Source organism: Rissa tridactyla, chromosome 1, assembly GCF_028500815.1.
Source record: "Rissa tridactyla isolate bRisTri1 chromosome 1, bRisTri1.patW.cur.20221130, whole genome shotgun sequence".
Classification (NCBI taxonomy): Eukaryota; Metazoa; Chordata; class Aves; order Charadriiformes; family Laridae; genus Rissa; species Rissa tridactyla.
In genome coordinates, this window is record NC_071466.1 from 22015009 (window position 1) to 22038528 (window position 23520).

The 23520-nt window shown below is 36.5% G+C and overlaps 1 protein-coding gene across 3 annotated transcripts in view; it reads left to right on the top strand.

The window, feature by feature from the left end:
- ZMYM2 (zinc finger MYM-type containing 2) overlaps positions 1–23520 on the top strand; it is a 93917-nt gene that overhangs the window by 21745 nt on the left and 48652 nt on the right. The window contains exons 1-5 of one of the 3 annotated variants that reach the window (XM_054223755.1): positions 719–807; positions 2113–2972; positions 10049–10334; positions 13865–14030; positions 14849–15061. In XM_054223755.1, the coding sequence (XP_054079730.1) occupies positions 2123–2972; positions 10049–10334; positions 13865–14030; positions 14849–15061 (1515 nt within the window). In that variant the 5' untranslated portion in view covers positions 719–807; positions 2113–2122. Of the gene's footprint in view, positions 1–713; positions 838–2112; positions 2973–9720; positions 10335–13864; positions 14031–14848; positions 15062–23520 lie in introns of those variants that run through there. The other 2 variants (XM_054223745.1, XM_054223735.1) reach the window with 2 other exon arrangements.

A 23520-nucleotide genomic window follows, 5' to 3' on the forward strand; every position in this document is an offset into this window, starting at 1 on the left:
ATAAAACCTGAAGAATAAATATAGGCTTGAACTTTGAACATTTTCAATCTCTTGTGAATGTTCACATGTGTTAATATAAGCTATGGATGCCTGAACCTGTGCTAAGAATCACTGCAATGCATATATACAATTTGAAAATTACTAGCAATGTAAGGTTTATATTGCATTGTAAGCCTAATTTAGAACATATGTTCTGTAATTTTCCTTTTGCTATATCTTAATTTAGCATAGTATATTCTGCTACAAGCATCAAGGAGATTGACGTGATAAAAAGCAAAGAAATGTAACTGCTAAGGTTTCTTTTCTCAATAGCTTAGTTTACCTGAACCATTTATTTCCTTAATATTCTATTGCAGATATACTTCTCAATTCTAGTCTTTGATTACTTAATTGCAGTTATGTCTGTCTGTCTCTTACCAAACACTATATTTTTTTCTATCTGTCTATAAAGCATCAAACAAAGAATTCTGGAAATATCACGTGACGGAGTGGAAAATCTAGAATAAACAGTAGTGCCGCTGCTTTACTTGCGGTAATGACTGTATAGACTGACATTCTCTCCCTGACATTGTAGGATGATAGTGCTAAAAGTCAGGTTTGAACTTAACCTGTAAATTTAGGAGGAAGTCAGTTTAATGAATGTAGTTGGTAGAAGAAGTTTGAGATGAGGAAACTTTTTAGAATATGTAATGTTTGTTTTAACCTTGTTTCAGAACGCACTGCTTTTGTGGAGGGCAGCAAGTTGATACAAGAAGAGCAGGTTCCCCACAGGAAAGAAAAAAAAACCTCTTGGAGCAACTTATTAAGGTAAACAGATTGCAGTGGATTTCTAGATGGGTAAGTATTGATGAGCAGGATATTTCTGCTTCCTCTATTTACCTTCCTTTCTAAAGGATTTATTAAAAAGCACATAAAGCTACTTTCTAGCCTTTCACAAAAGCTCAGTGATATCACACATTAGCGTATACTCCAAGGCATGCCCAAATTATCCTATAATTATATCTGTATTTTTCTGGTTGTGTATATGAAGATCTATTGAACTTACTGATTTTTAGTACAGATGGTTTTTAGCGAGATATTAGGTCCTTTAGCACTGATCATGTACCGGTTTGGAATTACAGGTACAGGAATTCTTTGTCCAGGTTGCTTTTTTGTAATTTTTTTAATTCATGGCAGAATTGACAATTATAAACAACAGATTCCCCAAACTGAACAATTACTAAAAGCAAACAGAAACCCCCAGGCAAAGAAATGGTTGAGAAGAAGCTTGAAGAAGCATCACTTGCTGTTAAAAAGAGATAAAGTTCTTGAAAGCTGCGGTGGAACGTGAGGTAGTAAGGACCTCAAATGAGCTGCCTCTGGTAGTGGCTAGAAATGAGAGAGGTTGCTGTACACCTTCCATTGCTCATTAATATGTCTGCTCTTGTCGTGTACAGCAGTTCCATATCTCTTTTGCTTACTTCTGTGCTCCAGTTATATTGGGGTCACATAAGGAGCTTTGGCAGTGTGGGGTTGGGGGAAAATCAGTTTAATTTCAAAGTCGTTAATATGTCGCTTTTTTTTTTTTGCTAGACACTTGGATATGCACTTCGGTCTTTTGTTGTATAAGTTACTGATATTGAAACTCTGTAACACTTCTAATAGGAATGAAATTTAATAGGAATTCAGATTTTCTTTCTGCATGTCTAACTTTTGATCTTGCTTTGCAGTCTAAGAGAAGCAGTGTTATAGGATCGTTGTGTGCATATGTGGGTGGGAAAGGGACTGAGAAATAAGGATCTTTTAATAAATACCATCAAAAATTCTATTTCCTGTGTATGCATGTATGTATTGCTAAACATAATGATGTGTAGCTGTTGTGTGGAAAATGTTGGTACTGGCAGTATGTTTTTGGTAGTACAGGATTAGAAAGTAAATGAATGTTAAGACATCCAAAGAAGAGCACAGAGAAACTTTTGTTTTTTCTTTATATGATCTCAGGAAGAAAACAAAGTAAAAGCTGGGACTATTAATTCTGTAGTTATTGTTGAAGAACTGGTCCTGGAAAGTTATATCTTACTCTGAAGTTGGGTATGTCTTTTCTTTTCTTGCTTTATGTTTTTCTTTAAACAGCAGATCTGGAATGGACACAAGTCCTCTGGGAGGATTAGAACTGTCTGAACGTACTCCTGGTCTACTAGGGAATACCACCATGGCAGCAGGTCTTGCAAATGTAGGAAATACATTTGGAGGTCCACCAAGTTCTTTAGTTTCTAGACCTAATAAATTCCAAAACTCGCCTGTAGAAGATGACGATGATGTAGTTTTTATTGAACCTATACAACCTCCGCAAAATTCTACATCACTAATAGCAGATCAAAGGAACACTGCATTTACATCATCAAAAAATGAAGAACTGCAAGGGAATGATTGCAAAATGCTTCCTCCTCCAAAAGACGTAAATTCTCAAAAGGGGAGTATAAGTGAAACTATTATTATTGATGATGAAGAAGACATTGAAACAAATCAAGGACAAGAGAAGAATGCTTCCAGTTTTAATGAACGAAGACTTCCAGAGTGTAAAAATAGAACCAACGATATGGAATTCTCAGCTTCCAGTTTTTCAAGAAGTAAGGTAAATTCAGGAATAGGTAATAGTGGTATAACCACAGAACCAGACTCTGAAATTCAGATTGCTAATGTTACTACATTAGAAACAGGTGCTATGAGCTCTGTGAGTGATGGTCATTTAGAAAATGCTGAAGGGCGTGACATGAACTTAATGATTACACATGTAACATCACTGCAGAATGCCAACTTGGGAGATGTATCTAACGGACTGCAGTCAAGTAATTTTGGTGTTAATATGCAAACATACACCCCATCTTTGACTTCACAGACCAAGACTGGTGTAGGACCTTTCAATCCTGGTAGAATGAACGTGGCTGGAGATGTATTTCAAAATGGAGAATCTGTGACTCATCATAATCCTGGTAAGTTGCAATTCTGACCATTTCCTTAAAAGCTGACAATAAATAATAGAATGTTTGATTAAAATATTTTTCACAGTGGCACTGCTTAGTTTTTTAGCTTAATTCATATGAAAGATCTCCATTCCCTTTATCCCCATCACAACCTTATCTGTGACTCTGGAATAAAATATACTCAATGACTTAATGTGCTAGGTAGGTAAAATATCCCAGTTTAGCAGTTAGCGATACCTTCAGATGTTTTGAGACACAAGTATTTCTAGATGAAGTTCTTTATGGCTTAAGCGTACCCCGTTAACTGACACAACTAGAGGTGAGTATATCTATATAAGTTTTGTACCTTTTTGTGCAGTTCTGTGACTAGTATAATGCATCAAAGTTATTTTAAATATTAGTTTACTGATCTGTTGTCTTGCCATCTGAATATAATTTGACATGCAAAAAACCTGAATTTGAAAGTCTGATCTTAAGCTGTAAGCAGCTAGCTGTCATAATTCATTGCATACCGAGCAATTCTCGGTATTTACAATGCTTAACAAAACAGGGTCCAGGTTACTTGTGGACTCGCATATTCCCGCAGTAAGTTATACACACTTTATAATTGCTGTTTAGTCACCTGTGATAACATGTATTTGTATCATACAGTATTAATTAATTTGAATTGGCTGGTTTTGTTCTATCTGTATGTAAATAGCAGTGTATTGTCTCCTGATTTAGCAAGTAAAGAGGTATTGCTAAAAGCCAAATGGAGCAGCCATGAATGGTTTTCTGGAATTGCTATTCTACAGAATTTAAGCTTTCACATAAGCAATTTAAAACCTTCCGAGTTCCAACATATACTGCTACTCTGCTGCCCTGTTAGGCTAGAAGTGGGGGGAAAGGAAAGCCAAATTGCCAGTTTTGCTACAGGTTTAACTTCAGATTAGTTAGCATCATTTTAAAAGGAAAATTTTAAATGAGTAGATTCTAGGTGCAGTAGATCTTTGTTGATGCATGATTTTTTTAATTTGCTTATATGCTAATTGAAATGCATGGATTTTTTTTTTTAACCTGTTTTTCAACAAATATTTAAATAGTGCAGTTCTTCAATTTGGTCATATATTACCAAATGTACTTTTGCAAAAGTCTTAATACCTTTCATATTGTATTGTGGAAATGGCAGTATGAAGCTAAGCTTAAAGTCAGACGTTAGATTGTGGGATTTTTGTGTTAATCTTGAAACTGATGTCAAAATTTGACTTCTGAATTTTAAAGCTGGGAAGTTTTTATACTTCGTGTGTCTCACTGAATAATTTAGGAATTCAGTTCCTAATCTTTTACAACCAAAATTCCCACCATTGCTAGTTGATCCCTTAGACATGGGGTATGATTCTTGTAACTCAGATGGTCAAGTAGTCATGGATGAGAACTTAAAGCATTTGTTACCTTAAAGTAGTGCCTTTGTTTTTCTTGGAGAAAGTGCATCTTAAGAAAATCGGCATGTGCCTTAAGCTACTGAACTTTTATTTTTTGTTGTGATTAAGAGAGACACAGGAGAATTTTGCCAGTGTGAAGTCTTGTAGGCTTGGACCATAGCGGTATTGAAATAGATTGAGTTCAGAGAGACAGTAGTGGCTGGGAATCCTTTTAGGGATTTAATGAAGACGACTGACTCATAAGTGGATATGAGAGATGTATTTCAAGGTGTATGTGTATAGGATTTTTTTTTATGTCTGTGGTCTATATATTTGAAAAATAAAGAGCAGTAGGTTCAAAAGAAAGCAGAAAGGGCTGCCACGGGTAAAAGAGAAGGAGAAAAATACCAAACGAGAAATTAGAAAAATGACAAAGAACATGAGAAGAAGAAACAAGAGGAAGAGAGAGGGAAGACAACTATAGTGGAAATGGCTTTTACACAAGAAAAAGCCTGAAACACGGTAGGTGCGGATCACTTAAGGGTTTTTGTACTTATAAAGATGTAAAGGAAAGGTTTTCAAGTTCTAAGTTTCAATTTTGTTCTTTTTCCCTGGAAGTTGCCTCCTTTTCTTCTAAAAAATCTTATTAGCAGAAGTTAACCCTGCCTGTTGGAAACTTTGATAATATGACAGGAAGCATTTGATCTTACATATGTTTAATGTATTCTAGACAATTCCAATCTAAGATTGCTAAGGATAGATTCATCTTTTCTGGATCAGTGGTGTTCCATCTGTTCTGATTTCCAGATTTCGAAAACATTTCCAATGGAGGTGGAGACTCCTGCTTAGTTAATTTAAGCCTACTGATGATAAAAATGCTTTGATTTATATAATTTGAAGAACATAGATTGAGAAACCCTGCTTATAGTTCAGAAACAGGACGTAAGAAGTTGGATAGCAAACTTTGTTTTCAGATACTAACTTTCTTTAGGGATTTTCTAGCTAGAATTTGTTGAATGTCAAAACTTTATCTAAGGACTAAATACATAAATTTCCAGAGCAGTTTTGCAAATCTCAGAACTAGTGTGCTACCTTGCTAGGACATTCTAGCTTGCATCTTGAACAAGACCTATTATTCATGTTTGCTTCCTATATGGAAGATTTAAAGCCTTGAAGATGCAAACATGTATTGTTCTGTGGTAGTGCTTCTTTTTCACCTAAAGACAAAGGAATTAGGACATGTGACATCTGCATGTTGTTAGAAAAATAGTAGCTAAATAGTAGCTCAGTAGTGAGGCTCTGGCAAATACATTATATGTATTTGTGTCAGAAATAGTGTGGCCAGCAGGACTAGGGAAGTGATCATCCCCCAGTACTCGGCACTGGTGAGGCCGCACCTTGAATACTGTGTTCAGTTTTGGGCCCCTCACTATAAGAAAGACATGTTGGTGCTGGAGCATGTCCAAATAAGGGCAACAAAGCTGTTGAAGTGGCTGGAGCACAAGTCTTACAAGGAGCAGCTGAGGGAAATGGGAATGTTTAGCCAGTAGAAAAGGAGGCTGAGGGGAGACCTTACTGCTCTGTACAGCTATGTGAAAGGAGGTTGTAGTGAGGTGGGTGTCGTCTTCTCCCAAGTAACAAGTGATAAGATGAGAAGAAATGGCCTCAAGTTGCATCAGGGGAGGTTTAGATTGGATATTAGGAAAAATTTCTTCACTGAAAGGGTTGTCAAGCATTGGAAGAGCTGCCCAGGGAAGTGGTTGAGTCGCCATCCTGGAGGTATTTAAAAGATGTGTAGATGTGGTGTTGAGGGACATGGTTTAGTGGTGGAGTTGGCATTGTTAGGTTAAGGGTTGGACTTGATGATCTTAAAACGTCTTTTCCAACCTAAGTGATTCTATATGTGGCTTGGAAGATTTCTTCTAGATCAGTGTTATTGTATTCCCCTCGGCTAAGTGACTCCACTGTATGGGAAGCAGTAGGTGCACGTCAGAGAAACTTCTGTCCAGTACATTAATTCAGAACCTAGTGTCCCAGTAAGCACTGAAGAACATTTGATAGAATGGTTTGGGTTGGAAGGGACCTTTAAAGACCACCTAGTCCAACTCCCCCCTCCCCCCTGCTATGGGAAGGGACATCTTTCACTAGATGAGGTTGTCATCCATATGTGTCCAGTTTAGCAGCAAAAATTTTGGGGGGGAACCATATCAAAGTTTTTGGAGAAAGAATCTGGTTTTTGTCCATCAAAACTGCTCCAAAAATAGAACCAACACCTAGTCAATTGAGGATGAAGTTCAGTATTGCCCTCATCTGAACCAGGTCATTAATGCAGATGTATCTGAATACATTTCAAGAGCTACCTACTGCTGTAAAACTTTATTACTGTCTTCCTCTCCACCTCTGCCCCAGGTTGTGCTGATACAGTTTTTTCAGCTTTTTTAAAAAGTCATTATTTCATTGAGCCATTTTTGCAAGATTGCTCCACAAATAAACGTAGTGGTGCAAATGAGGGTAAAGAATAATTTTATAGTGTTTTAGAGCAGGAATGAGTGAAAAAGAATGGGAGCACCCTAAACAGCTATTATAGTAAGAAGAATCATAGAAAGGTTAGAGTTGTAAGGGACCTTAAAGATCATCTAGTTCCAACCCCCTGCCATGGGCAGGGACACCTCCCACTAGACCAGGCTGCTCAAAGCCCCATCCAACCCGGCCTTGGACACTTCCCGGGATGGGGCATCCACAGCTTCTCTGGGCAACCCGTTCCAGTGCCTCACCACCCTCACAGGAAAGAATTTCTTCCTAATATCTAATCTAAATCTCCCCTCTTTCAGTTTAAAATCGTTACCCCTTGTCCTATCGCTACACTCCCTGATGAAGAGTCCCTCCTCATCTCTCCTGTAGGCCCCTTTTAGGTATGGAAGGCTGCAATAGTTTCCCAGGAGCCTTCTCCAGGCTGAACAACCCCAACCCTCTCAGCCTGTCTTCGTAGGAGAGGGGTTCCAGCAAGAGCTCAAGAAAGTGAACACGAAGCTGTACAGTCTCATAAACTTAGCCATTAAAGAGTTGCAGATAGGAACGTGAAGGATGAAGACATAAGGGCAGTGAAACTCATCAGGAATCAGCTAAGGAAGTGTGATACACCGTTTCAGTTCGAGGACATGAAAAACAGATTTTACAGATCCTTTGTAGAGAATATAAAGTGGAGGAGGTAACATGGTTAAAAAATGAGATGTGAAGAAAAGTCACAATGTAAAAAATAATGTCTATGAAGATGTGATAGGGAAGAAGTAAAAGAAAAAAAGGCAAGAAGATCTTTTGGTGTTCTTCTGGTATATTTGTAGAAGGAGAAATGCAACAAAATGTCAATTATGGGAGGCTCTCTGAAGCCTTAAGATACTAAGGAAATACTGAAGTAGACTTAATGAGGTACTGGGAAGTCATGGTAAAAGTTTTAAACCCAAATGAACCTAGAAAATTCAAGTTTTCGTTAGAGGCATTTGAGCCCTACTGAATTAAAAGCACATGTAACTCTGCTGCATGTGCTACCTAATCCCGATAAGAGGTACAATGTGGTCCCACTTGAAACCTATGAGAAAAGAGAAGAATCTCAAAATATTTGAAGGTGTTAAAGTGCTACCAGGATATAAATATATCTGAGGTAGTAGACATAATAGTATAGAAAAGCTGGAACAGGGCAGCCAAGTGAATTTTAACTTTAAGCACTGTGGTAACATATCTTAGTTTGTCAGTATGGATACTCATGCCTTCAAAGGTAAACTTCTTTAATGGTTTAAAGAGGAATGTGTTTTGTTCTGCTTCCTTTCCCTCACCTCTTTGTTCCAGCTCTTCTATTTACCCTCAAGCACTACGATGGGTAAATTTCCAAAGTGTCTGAGAAATAGAACATCCTTGACAGCTACAAAGTCACACTGGAAAATGATCTTCTATATGCTAAGGAATGTGTGTTGTTTGTTGCTGTAACAAGGGTTCTTGGAACTTTGCCCTGAAATGAATTTTAAAACTATGCAGAAGAATACGTTGTTAATAAAACAGAAAGAGGACTTCAGAAAATAGTATGAGGAAAAGGGTGCCTCCTGTTTAATAAATTCTTATGGACCAAGATAACGTCCCTTAAAATTAAGGTATGGCAGTTGCTGAAGTCTATGGATTAAGGTTTTTGTTATCTAGAGTTACAGAATTTAAAATAATCTGTTTTATATTTCCTTATTAATACTAGTTGTAATACCACTCCAGGAATATACTGAGTTACTGCAGTAAGGCATTCAAGGCTTTAGGATTTTTATTTAGTTACAGTAAATACTGTGTTTACTCTTTACTTAAAAGTAGTATACAAGTACTACCAAATACAGTAATATTTATGGAGGTATTTACTAGTCAGTAAGTCGGTGAAGTACTGTTCCAGATGCTGGGAATAAAAAGATTGAAAGGTAAGTCCCAAGTGTTGGGACACTGTTTGGGCTAGCTGACATGTACTATTGAAAATGTGTATGAATGTTTGGGTTTTTTATAATGGAAAGACATTTCTGTTCAGGTTTTATTTCATGCTTAAGTAACATATCATTCTTGGCATTCTTCAGAAGCTCAATGTTCCTAAATTCTGGTGATAATAATTTAAAATGAAAGCTTAAATTCCAGAGAAAAGCCTAGAAATTACATTTTATTTGGAGATATTTACACCCCACCCCACCCGGAACTGCATATTGTGCTCCAAACCAAGATACCGAGCATGTAATTTAACAGAAGCATGTTATCTTTCTAGATATATTTCTGTTGGGGAAAAAGTTTTACCTAAGTTCTTGTGTCGAAGTTTCTCTGTAGCATGTTATGCTACAAAAGATTGGGCAAAGGTGACTTCATTCCTTAGTACTCCATTGTACAGAAATGCAGATGGAAGACTACTGAAGTCTGGAACACAGGGTCATGGATTTGTGTACTGCCAGAACTTAATGAAATGTTATTTTCTAGGTACATTGATTTCTACTGAGGAAGACTTGGAATTCTCATGACTTTGCCAGTTTGCACATTAAGTGGTTTTCATTGCATTGAAAAGGTTATTGAGAAAAACAAGAACTCTTACAGGAATCAGTGATGTAAATGCAGATCCCCGCTGTGGAGCTCTAACTGCAGTGTAGTTCTCTGGCTGCAGGCTGGACTAGGAAACCTGTACGGAGACCCCAAACTCTAGGGTTTATCACCAAGGCCAGACAAACAATGCTTGTTAAAGATTTAGAACAAAATAACTAATGAAAATCTATATAAATTTGTAGAGTTTCTATTTCAAACCTTAGTTTAGAAATTCATGTTCTCTGTTGGTATCTTTTTTTTTTTAATTGCAGTTGGTAATTGCAGTTTTGTTTGTCTGAAGATAAAACTGCCAGTTTGCAAACCCAGTGCAAGTGAATTGAGGTCTGCAGAACTTGTCACTAGATGCAGAATGGGACCATCCTGAAATTTGTTCGTATTCTGAAGCTTTGTAACAGTGGAGAGTGGTACCACCAAACAGCGTTTTACTTTAAACCTGAATTTCTAAAATATCATCTTCCTCCTGTTAATTCTCATTTCCAACAGAAAAATTATTTTATGATCATATATCTGTGAATATTATTCTCTCTATATATATATATGTACACATCTGTTCACTTTTATGTTTTTTTTGTCTTGAAGATTCTTGGATATCCCAGTCAGCTTCCTTCCCTAGAAATCAGAAGCAACCAGGTGTGGATTCCTTGTCACCTGTAGCATCACTTCCTAAACAGATTTTCCAGCCTTCCGCCCAGCAGCAGCCTTCTAAACAGGTTAAAGTCACATGTGCAAACTGCAAAAAGCCTTTACAAAAGGGACAGACTGCGTATCAGCGAAAAGGATCAGCTCACCTTTTTTGTTCTACTACCTGCCTCTCATCATTCTCGCACAAACCCACTCCAAAGAAACTTTGTGTTATGTGCAGAAAGTAAGGGATTTTTAAATTTTGTTTCATATTAGGAGCTAAATCCAGTAATATGTGAGATTCTCATGCATGTATGGGAATTGCTCCATTAATGATATAAAATCTTGACTATAGAAGTACTTTATGTAGTGTCTCTTTAATGTTGTTTGGAAATGTTGAATTCACCATACCAGCTACAAAATAAAAAGTATACCAGCTTTTGAATTTGGAATATGGCAGATTGTTTCTATGAAAGCCAATACACTAAAAATTACTGATTTTTTTTTTTTTTTTAAATAAAGGTAAGGTGTCCAAGTTACAATATATCCTGTGACAATTCTTTAGATTTAAAGACTTTTGTGGAAAAAAGTGGACCTTGTGTTGCATAGAAAGCATTCTTTTTGATAGATTAAGATAAAGGAGTAGAAACTGATACTTGCAAGAAGCTGGAAGAAATTTGGGAGCTCTTCGACTGTTGACAGTGTGGGGAGAAGAGAAGCCTTAGAGTTTCCCCATAGTTAGGGGCAACTGTGACAACTTTTGAAGTTGAAGATACCTTAAGTGGGCAGCACAGAGGGAGTGACAAGCATGCCTAGAAGTGTCTTTCTCTAAATTATTGATTAGGTTTGACTTGTAATTTTTCATTATTTCCCAAACTTAAAATTACCAAAGAGAAGTCTTCCATAGTTGTACTATTACAGTACAAATTACTGTAACAACAAAATAACTGTACTGTCTTTTTCTTTGAGCATACTGATTACTGAGATACTTGCACTTTTTCATATTTTTTCAGTAAACTCTATCCAGTACACCCTGCAGTGACACTGGTTAAATGATGAATTCTTGCTGACCTAAAGGCTTGCAGTAAAGACTACCTTCATTAATGTATGTTTTGGAGAGCGTGGTCTTTGCTCAGTTGCAGATTTAAACTAGTGAAGAAGTTTTACTTAGTGGCTTGTATTCAGACATAAGCTACTGGGCTGAATAACTCTATTTTTCTTTTTTTTTTTCCCTTGAGATCAGTAAAAATAAACTACAGAAAGTGTTGATATCTTGTGTATTCATACTTTGGTGGACTGAAAACCTTGCAGATTTAACATATTTTAGCTTTTAAAAAATATGTGTAAAAACTCTCAACCTTCGCCTCTACAGAGCTAGTTAAAAGCACTCTGTACTCTTTCTATTGGCTTGTACATGTTTATAGACTTTTTTTTAAGTAATTGGTGACTACCATCTTCAGGTAGGTGCATTATATGCAAAGATGAAGATTAGACTCATCTTTTTATTTCTGTCTGAAATCTTGAAAATTCATGGCTAAATCTGTGCTGTCTTGCTACTTTGGAGATACTTGTCTGTGTATTGTAAGGGGCTACGTGCACTGCCCTAAATGAAAAGGCTTTATTTTTGAATGATGGGGAAAATAACTTATTTCTTCTAGCTTTTGAGGTTACTTAAAATAGTTATAGTGTATTTGATTTCTAGAGAACCTCCGAGAAATCACTTTTCACAATTTTTGAGGTGATGTTGGTCTTCGTTCTTCCAGTAGTATGGGGTTGCTTACTCAATCACAGTTAAATACAAGGCAATATACGCATGAAATTGTTCCTCTGTAGCATGGCTTTGTTGCGAAGCCCAATCTTATCCAGCCTTTTTTTTGCCAAACTTTGGCTACCTGGTGGTAGCAAACTAGGTACTCTTTGCTCCACGCTTGCTTCTGCATTCTTTTCCTGCTAAAGCAGACATAATATTGTTAGATTGCAGTTCAGTGAAAGGATAATGTAGGTTGGATAGATAATAGTTGATATGTCATAGGTCAGACTTTCAGTGGTAATGCTCAGATTTACCTTTAAATACATAGATTACTTTAAGTGGAAAAAGTGAAGCCTATAATAACTTTTAAAAAAATTGTATAACCCCATCTGAAAAGTCAGAATTCTTGCATATTTCGTTGTAAACCACTTTTCAAGCACTCAACCTTTGTAACTACATAATAGCATAGAAATTATTGTAAGAAGGAAAGTAGAGGAAATATCTGGCATTCTCCTTAGCATTTATAACTTTTATTGACTTGTGTTACTCTTTTTGACTTTTCACTTGTGTCCTTTGGTATAGGTTAATATGTGCTTTCATACAAGTTAATAGTGTTTGTAAGTCGTGGTGGAATCCAACTAGAAACTGTAAGCTCCTCAGGGCAGGAGCTCTGGCTTTGTTTTGCCGAAGAGAAGTGATAACACTCCCCAGCACAAATCCTTACTAGCTTGCCAAAGGGCAAGCCAAAATACGCTGACTTTCCTTTGATGGAAGAAGGCAGGCTTGCAAGTGTTAATAATCCAGTTGATTTTCAAGGGAGTCTGTCTGGGGAAGCATACAACATTTTTCCAATGTATCCCACTCATCCTAGTTTTAGGGCTCCTAGATATGAGTATCTGGTGCATGTCTTTTCCAACTGGTGACCCATTGTGATGTCAATAGAGATCCAGACGTGCCCAATCAATTTTTAATTTATTCTGCCCAATGGCATTTCCTGTATGTCAATAATAGTTTTCTTCCTTAGACGGCAAGTGGGGGGAGGCTTTTATTTCTTCTTTCTTCCAGTTTATGGTATGTGGTAGTTTGGGATTAAGAGTGAAACTACCTTAGAAACGACCTCAAGTTTGGTAGACCTGGTGACAAAGGTGCTCTGACAAGCATGGTGTTAGCAGCTTCGCTAAGTTTGCAGCATGTGCAATATACAATTGAAAATCAGCAAGTCTAGAATTAACTTCAGTGAAAAACAGTGTAAGTCAGTTTAGTTAGAAGAAGGTTTGTTCTGTTTCAAATTAGTTTTATTAATGGATGCTTGTCTGGTTTAATGCATTAAATTGGTGCAGTTTCATGAGCAGCTGCATGAACTGTTCAGGTGCTTTGGAACTTTAATGACGGAATTAACTTTTAAAAAATGTTTATATGATAAAACTTCAAGGCAAGTTTGTGGTAGAGTTTTAAGCTTTTTGATTATGTTTATTAAAGTATGAGAAAACAACCTTCTCTCCTCCCCTCATCCTGTCCTGGGATTAATACTGGAATGGTGAAGTTATATACAAATAAATACCTTTTACTATAAATTTTGTCTTTTACAACAAAGCTGATTTTTTCATATGGAACTTAAGCATAGCTTTTGTGTAAAGTTGCAAAAGGGCTAGTTTAAATTTACTCTGTTAATTTTTTGTGTAAAGATTGAGTTTGACACAGCTGTTAACTAATGGTGCATTAAAGTCACTTAGTTCTAGAATAATGTAATGGGAAAAAAAATAACCCAAATCCAAACAAAAAAAATAAGGTTTTGCACAGGAAAGATATTGTACTTGCAGTACTTAAAGTAGTTGTAAAAATATTGTTAAACTTAGTGTTTACATGTGACTAACAACTGTACATCTACAAAACCGGTTTGAAATGTAAACATTAAAAGGAAGAACAAATGTTACGAGATGTAAAGTGTTCTTGTTTAAATAGATATATATATATATATATGTATTTATCCACATGCACACTAGAGGGTTTTTTTTGTCTTTCAGAGATATAACAACAATGAAAGGTACCATTGTTGCTCAAGTTGATTCAAGTGAGTCTTTCCAGGAGTTTTGCAGTACATCATGTTTATCCTTCTATGAAGATAAACAGAATCCCTCGAAAGGAGTTTTGACTAAATCAAGATGCACTATCTGTGGTAAACTAACTGAGGTCTGGCTGACTGCTTTTTCTCTTTGTCTTTCTCAGTAGTGATCCTATTAATAACTTGCATTCTGAAATAAGAGAACTGGAAATAGGGAAATTTAAAATCTGATTCAGTATTTTCATATGCAGTGAGATACTAAGATATGCAGCCTTAATATTCATGAAGAGCAACTGAAGAAAGAAAGAATTCAAAGAGGTTAATACTGATTTTTGTTACAGAAACTTGAAGTGCCTTTTGCCGGTACCTTGTAGCTACTGTCAACAATTTTATTAGGTGTAGAATCTTGTAATTATAACCCCGATCTCCCACATAGAAGAATTAATCTTGAAGTCAAGATTTACTATTACTTACTTTTTTGCTGTATATTTTGAAAGATTTTGCAAATATTTTTAGAGATATGTTGAACATACATGATTTCAAATTCTCATGCATGTACTAATTTACTTTTGATGCTGTTACTGGACCCACCATAGTTCAGGCTACTACTTTATATGCCATGTTGTTAGCCTGCAAATTGAGCATTTCATAAAATTGCATAAATTGACCTACTCTAATATGCAATTATTACATGCTTCCCTGTGATCTTTGCTTCTAGGCTACAAGAGCAAATGTGTCCAAAATTTTTTCCTAGAACGCTGAAGACAACAGAAACACCCAATTTCTGTTTCTGTATTTCACGGTCACTTCAAGCATCTCTGTTCTTGAATAGTGAGATAGTATAATCTGGTTTTAGTTATTGTACTTGAATGTAAGACTTTGGCTTGTCTAGTAGTTTCAGGTAACTGTGTGGTGATAGAATACTTTTTTTATTTTTATTTTTTAGATTCGTCATGAAGTTAGCTTTAAAAATATGACTCATAAGCTGTGCAGTGACCACTGCTTCAATAGATACAGGATGGCGAATGGTTTAATAATGAATTGCTGTGAGCATTGTGGGGAGTATTTGCCTAGTAAAGGAGCTGGAAACAATATTCTTATTATTGATGGTCAGCAGAAAAGATTCTGCTGTCAGAACTGCGTTGGTGAATACAAGCAGGTAATTACTACTTGACTTATAAATTAAAATTACATAAACATTAATACTTCTTAAATTTATCCTGTTATTCATAACATGGGTTTACTTCTTATTAGAAGTCTTAAGTAACAAAGACTTCTTTTGTTCTTAAGTAACAAAATGAAATTCATGCCAGTGAGGCCAAACGAGCTGGACTGGACCTTTTACTACTGGCTTTTTTTGATGTTGTTGTAACAGCAATAGCTATTTGTCATTAATGAAAGTATAATTGAAATTAAACTTTCTGTTAAAAATTTCTATTTCTTTCTAATGGATTTATCGCTTGTGAGTATGTTAATAGCAAGCCTGACACACAGGCTTACTGGTCTTTAAATGATGTTGGTTTTTAGATACAACAGTTTGTTTGTATGCAATCAAAACACTCAAAAATGTGCAGAGCATACAGATCAGACATAGCTGGGAGAATGCTCTTAACTGATTACACGTGGGCTGCGTACCTGTACTATGTCTAATCTCCTTCACTGTACAGCATAGGATTTCAAAATTTATTGTTACTTTCATCCTTCCACGTCATAAATTTTGTGCTTTCGTTTTCTTTACTTGGTTTATTTTTCATTTGTTAAGACTGTTAAGATAGTAATAATTGTTGTGGTTAAAAAGAATTATAAATCAAGAAATCTGATGCTGATGTCTTTTACATATTACAGAGCCAGCTTAGCTCTGAACCATTGCTAATGGTTTAAAGGTTTGTTATTTAGGTTTAACCATTGTTAAAGGTTTAAATGTTACTACAGTATTTATGGTATAATAGGATATCTCTGAAATACTGAGTATTTTGGGGAAGGATATGCAATTTGGGTAATTTCTTTCTTTTTTTTCTTTTGCTTGGTACATTTTGATTGTGAGTTTGTAGGGATAGTGTTACAAAATACGAAAGTACTATTTTACTTTATCTCATTTTTGAAGTTCACACTTGAATATGTGAGTGGCCCCAGTGCTGCACATTGCTCTGGGTTCTTTCTTCATCTCTTTCCATTTTTAAGAAAACAATGATCCAAGAGAAAAGGGTGTACAGTGCTGAATGTTTAGAAGTTCCTTAATGTTGCATCATGTATGTTTGTATTTTCTCTTTGGACATTCAGTTTTGATGCTTTTGGGGATGGCTTTTCTTGTATATATGCAATGTGCAAACAGCAAATTTGGAAGGTGCGTATGTAAACAGCATAACTGAAAACGTAACATAAGCGTTATTCTTTTGTCACAGCTATACCAAAAGGGACAGGATAGGTTTCCAAGATACTAAAAACATAGGCATGCCCAGAAGCCATGGAAAGACTTGAAGAAACGTTGAATACTGTCTCTCGAAGAAACAAAAGGCATGAGATTAACTTTGAACTTGAGACATTCCCAAACAACCAGTATAACATGCACTGCACATGGAATTATGAAACGAACGTGGAATTTTGAGAGGTCGAATGATAAATCTGTGTTTAACACTCGTTACAGACTGTACTCTATTTGTTCAGATATTTTTGTATTTTTTTTTTTTGTGCTTAGATACATGTATTTGAGAATGAGAAGGATGTGGGTAGCAAGTTGTATGTTCTGGTTTGATTTGGGGAGGAGCAGCAATTTGCAGTACCAGGAATCTTCACAAGTAGTGTTGGGTAATTGTGCATTATTGTGAGGATCCTTAACAGAACCTTTAAAATTGAGACGCATTGTTTTGGTGTATTTAGTTCTGACAGCAGACTTTATTCAAGCAGGTTCTTAATTCTTTTGTGGAAATATTTGGTACTGAGGAACTGTAAGAGGCTGTGAGAAACTCAATTCTAGTGTTCATTGGCATCTGGTTTGGAGTGGTGGTTAAATGTAATTCTTAACTGGTAGGTTTCAAATGTTTCCTGGAGTGTGGGGGCTTTGGGCTATTTTTGATATTAAGAGAACCTTAAAACATAAAATTAGAAGTTTTTTAGTTAATGTTGCTGTAGGTGTCAGAGTTGCTCAGGGCACAATTATTTGAGAATACATAGTTGTCTAGAAGGATTTATTTAGGGTTGAACTTCCATTTGCCTTAAGGTTTTTTGAACTGAATGTATTCAAGGAATTCTGTTTTTTAAAAAGGAATTTAGACATTGGAAAGTATCGCTTGACAACTCATTGGGCCACAATTGATAAATTGTAGGTTGCTTTATTCAGCAGTAACAATGTTTTTTTTCGAAACTTTTTAATAGATCTTACTTTTAAAGGAGAATCAGTGAAGGAGAGACTATAGGAGAGTTGCTATTACATACTGAAAGTATCTCAATGAACTCAATACTATAGGAAAAGTTGATGTCATTTAATTATAATAGCATTGTGTTGTACAACTGATTATCATGTGTCACACAACAGTTTTAGCAAATGTTTTTTTACAAACAGTTGTAAAATAAATAGGTCTTATTGGTATGAGCTTTGTATTAAGCAGTTTCTGTTGTAAATGTCATACACCTATCAATATGCTATACGTTTGTAGTAGTAATAAATGAAAACTGATTCTTATTATTTGTACTTATCTATATACTTCATCCCTATTTTTTTGAATAAATATTACACTGATTTGAACAATTAATTTTCAGTAAGTTATCACGGATATTTTTTTCTTCCTGGAATGAAAAAATTAAAACTGTGGGTAATAAAAATTACTGTGGCTCTTGGAATGGCCGCTGACTGTTGGTGGGAGGCAGGGAAGCGAGAAACATTGTTATTCCTGGCATGGGGAGTAAGTTTTTTTCTGAGGTGTCTAAGTCACCTTTCAAGGTGATGGATGCACTTAGCTTTCTACATACCAGTTTCAGAATCTGTTTTAAAACAGACACACAAATAATCTTGAATATTGCATCCTGTGTTTTGCTTTTCTGAGAGGCAGTGGTTGTAAAACTGATGTCATTACAGAGCTTAGGGTTTTTTTCATATTAAAAAAGCTATGAAAAATAAATAGGTTAATAAATTGTATAAGACTTCTTTTTTTAAAAAAATTTAAATAGACATAGCCTAACTAATACTCACTGTGGTTATATGCAAGAGCATGTTAATTTCCTGGTGGCACAACAGCCATTCATGAAGACAGCTAAGTACAAGTCAAGCTTTTTTAAAAATGAATAAACAGGGATAAAATCCTTCCTCCAAAAATGAAATCACTGTGACAATTTAGATAAAATGTCAAAACCCTTATTGCAAATATTTTTTTTTTTTTAAACCTGAAGAAGACTACTACTTCTAAATTGTAAGTTCTTTTTACTTGTTGCACTGAGGTTCAAGCTGTACATGTGTAGAGGGATAAGAAGACTTAAAGAATGATGCTAAACAAAATAAAACGAAAAACAACGCTAGAAGAGAACGAGATATCTGACAAGGAGGTGGCTAAACTGTCTGTGTAATTGTGCAAATGCTGAAATATTTTATTTGAGTAGGCGTTACATATAATTAAAATGAGAACTTAATCATTTTAAAAATTACTTTAGTGATTCATTTAAAAATTAGTATCTATGCAACAAATTCAAACTGACCTCAAATGTGCCTGCCATGAAGATGTATTAACCAAAAGCACATAAATACATTTCGATGTTTCTGCTTTTGATGACAGAACGGTAGGGGTTGGAAGGGACCTTCGGAGATCACCTAGTCCAGAATTTCTGATACTATTGTATATTTTCTGTCTCTACAAAATTAGTCAGCTTTCTTTTCAAGGCAGTTGCAATGTTGTTTGTGTCCTGGCTTGCTCGATTTGGGTACAGACTTTACAACCTTTTTTTTCCAAGGAACAAGCGAATGCTGTGACTTGGCTCGTGCAACCAACCATACCTTTTAGTTTCTAGCTGTTCAACTAAGATAAAGCTGAGTCTATGTGTCTATTTTTAAAAATACAGTCTTTAACTGCTTTGTTTACTGGCCTGATCAGTCCACAGTGCTCTTGATTCTGCCATGAAAGCATTTAGTGATTTACTAGTTTAAAATGTTCCTTGATTACTTTTATTTTTTGTTGCTTTGTTTCCTTAACTAAAATTCTTCTTGTTAGAATGTGACCTGAGATTAGCTTGCTTTGGGTGCTTCTTAAAAGTGATGGTCTTCGTGTGCTGTCAAAAAAGGGAGGGAAGGAGCTCTAGCTATTTCTTCATAGGCTTCTTAATAGCTCTGGCATGAAGTGAGTACCTGACAAATGGCAGCCAAATGAGTATTTTCCTAGTTGGAGAGGATGCTTGCAGTGCCTTTTCATCTAGTGAAAATTTTACTTCAGTACTGAATAGAAGTGCATTTTGTTGACTTGATTGATTAGAAGAAGGCCTATTACTGAACGTGCTTCAAGACTAACCAGGCTATGCCATCCCTTTGAGCTATTGCCTTACAAGCAATAGAAAAAAACCCAGCCCGGCCAGTTGTGCTTCCTTGTTTCAAATCCTGCTCCTTGCCAAACAGCTGCTTTTGTGAAACTCTCCTAAAACTCATTTCATCTGCTTTATCTGTGTGCAGGGATTTAGGAGCCTTCACTGTATACAATAATATGCATATCAGTTCTGCAACTTTGGATTGTTCTTTGTGTAGAGTTTGTATTTAGTCTCACAGAATGTATTGTTATCTACTGCTTTAAATCTCACTGAATGCTATGATAGAATGTCTTGTCACATCATACTTCAGTGGAAGCATCTAGGGTTTTCAAGGGTTTTCAACTTTGTCTTGTCCCATGCAGCGTCTGTTCCTTTTCAGTTCTGCTTTGCTATTAAGACAAACCTGTCCTCCTTTTTACAGTACAATTAACAACAAAATCTGCTGTTTCCTGCAGTTGTTACTGCTTTGTAAATACTGTTGACAAAACCAGTGAGAGCTGAACAGCTCCTATATGTTGAAATACTAGAAATACTGACTTTTCAATTTATCACACACACACCCCCCGCCACCTCATTTCTGTTAACTTCTATAGACAAGTTCTGTGGTTTCAGCCAGTTCAAACTGTGGTTTAATAGTGGAATCTCTTCCTCAAATGATAAACCACTTCAGTCTCACTTTGAGTAATACTTAGCTTGGTATTAAGTAATCTCTGGTAATACTGAAGTCTGATACTACGTATGCTTGTACAAATTAAGATAGCTAGATGCTTTTTACACCATCTACCATGGTTAAATGACAGAAATCTTTATCAACCAAGAAATGATCAATTCCCTTTTCTTCCTGCTCAGTGGTGTGGGGTTTTTTTTGAGGCCTCTAGGTGTTAACGCCTCCAGTTTCTTGCGTTTCTGATGCAAATCAAGTCCTTCTAGAAACTATCCTGTTCTTCTACCTTTTCTTCTACCTTTTATTTACTCCTGTTTCCGGAACCGTTTGTTTTGCCCTTTCTGCTTCAAATGTCTATCTTCATCTGTAGAATTTGCTGCTCTTCAATAAAAAACTATATAATCAGCTTCCTTAGGCACCTGAATATCATTCATAGTAAATGTTCGGGATGTTATTTTGTCAATAGAAGATAAAGTGAGATAGGTACATAAGAGATGTTGCTACTGCTTTGTAGTTCTGAAGAAAAGTACTTGACCGCAGTCAAAATTGTGAGGTGTGATCTGTGTGGGAGCACAGGAAATTCTTAGGAAGAGGAAGCAAGGAGGTACTATGACTAGATAATGGAGTTAGGATGGATATAACCACATCTGTGCACTGCTGTACCTGGAGTAGTTGGACAGGGTTGAGGAGAAGGAGGACAAAAGGCAAAACAAACAGCTGAAATGTTCAGTTAAGAGTAGCTTGCTTTTTGAGGCACAGGAAGAAGGGATTTTCAGCTCTGCTTCTCTTGAAGGCGTGGAGGCAAGTGTCTTGAGAGCAGAAACAAAACTGGCAAAAAGAGGGAGCACTGGCAGTTGGAGATGCCGAAGAAAAGTTACTGGACGAGTTACTGATTTAGTGGTTTGCAGAGTTCAGCTGATGGAACATAAATCACTTGCCATTCAAGGGCTACAAAAGCAATTACTTCAGCTTTTGCCCTTAAGACTTGGGCAAATGCTTTTGAGGTGTTACTAATCTTAGGAAAGAGTTTACGGTTCTTGGGGGAGTGATGATTTGGGTGCATTATTTCAAAAGACTGAATAAATAATATGGTTTCTTCTTTCTTTGCTGTTACAGATTCTGCTGACATCTGGTTCTTTTCTTAGACGTGCGTGTTGCTTCTGGATCCACCTGGACCATCCTTCTTTCAAAAATATCTGAAGTAGTTTAGCTGCTATTTTCTCGATTGCCTTACTAATGGATCTCTGTTATAGAATTCCATGTAGTGAATATGTCTGCTTTTCTACTTAAAGAAAATGTCTGTCTTCTTTCTCCTTTACCTTTCTTATTTGAACACAGGTTGACTGTGCTTCTCTCCCAGAATATTCTTTTCTAGAAGCTTTCCCAGTATTTATCTTATTTCTCATTTGAAACCGTTACTCTGTAAAACTACCAGAGAGAAGTTTGCCTGGATTAAGAAGTATGTACCAATCTGTTTTACCATGAACCATATGAATTTAACTGCAAAGCATTTCCTTCAACTGAAACCAAATCTTTGGGCTGCTACATGGCGTTGTAGCAATCCTCAATCAACTGGCCCTTGCATGGGAGAAGTTGTAGCAAGAACGCTCTGTTAGGCTGCAGGCATGTTCTTCATCCTGTTCGCTACCCTTCTGAAGGCACATGAAGCAGATCATACTGCTTTTTTCAGACAAGAGTAGAAGTCTGTAGCACAGATATCTGGATGCAAGGCACTAATAGCTTTATTGGAATACTTCTGCAGCCAGAAAGTTCAAGAAGACAGACTTCAATTAGTTTCAGTTGCAAACAGAAGTGAGGCTTACTTCTAAAATACCATGAAACTACAGAATGGGGCTGATTGATACTTATTTTGGGGGTTCATCTTTCTTCTTAGTAGGATATATGCAAGAGCTCTAGACTTCAGTTTTCATGATCCTTTCAGTAAGATACAAAGGAAGATCAAGACTACTTCTAAAATGATTGTTGCTGGTAATGGCAAGAATAAAAATGCCTCAGAAACCCTCCAAGTGAATTTTCTCTTATTCCAGGAATTTGTATTTCTGTTGCAACAATACTTGTATTTCTGGAAGATATTCCATTCATCTTGCAACTTGCTAGCCACTCTTGTAGTTGCCAATTTAAGTTCAGCACTGTCCTAGTGCACAGAATGGAGATATGAAATGTATATAGAACTAGTAACTTCTAAGAATTTTCAAATTGCATGAAGTGTTTTATAATATATCTTTTCTCAGTTACTGTCATGAGATACCTATCATGAAGTAGACCTCATTTCTAGGATTAAGTCTCTAATAGAGTATACAAACAAGTCATAAAAGAATGAGTGGGTTTAGAATCAAATATGGTAAGAACAGAAGAATATTCAGGCTTCGGCATTTACTTTAGACTTCATGCTTTGGAAGAGGTCAAATATGCAATGGGATGTTGCTAAAATTGGGTCATCTCAGTGCAGAATCTAGGTGGAGTAATGAGGGAGAGATCTAGCCAGACCCCTTTGCATCAGGCTTCCCCTCAGAGGGCACTGGGACAGTATTCTCTAGAAATTTTGCCTCTGGATTAAGTTAATTTTTTGGTACTTAATAGTCTAATTGATACCATTTTTCTTACTAGTTTGATAGCAGTGTTTTTACTTAAAATTTTCCTTAAAATTGCAGTCCTTAAACTTGCATATATTTTCATATGACTCTCTAGATTTGAATTTGTCAGAAGTGGTGCATGGAAGGAAAACGCTCGTTTCTCTTGTGGAGTGGTTCTGAGTTAATTCCATCTCTGAAGGAAACTTGAAACTGAGACTAGTTTGAATGTGCAGGTTTTTGTCTATTATCACTTTTTCCTACCATTGAAGTATCATGGGGAGCACAAGATGAAGCCAGTACTTCATCTGGAATGAAAGAGAACTGCTAAGATAGCAGCTCCGGAGAAAAAGACTTGGATGTCCTGGTGGACAACAAGTTGAACAGGATTTAGCTCTGTGTGCCTTTGCTGCAAAGATGTCCAACTGCACTGTATCATAGAATGCTTGAGGTTGGAAGGGACCTCTGGAGGTCATCATGTCCCCCTTCCTGCTTAAGCAGAGTCACCTGGAGCTGGTCGTCCAGGACCGTGTCCGTTTGAGTTTTGAATATCTCCAAGGATGGGAACTTCACAGCCTCTCTGGGCAACCTATTGCTATAATAGCAAGAGTGTAGCCAGCAGGTTAAGGGAAGTGTTTTCTGTGCTCTGCCTCTGTCCCCGAACTCTCCCCCTCCCCTTATTCTTCTGCACTTCTGAGACTGCATCTGGAGCACTGCGTCCGGTTTTGGATTCCACAGGATGAACGGTGCTGACATACTGATGCAAGTTCAGGAGAGAGCTACCAAGGTGTTTAGAGGGCTGGAACATATGATGTAGGAGGACACACTTGGGAGACCTTAGTTTGTTCAACCTTGCAAAGG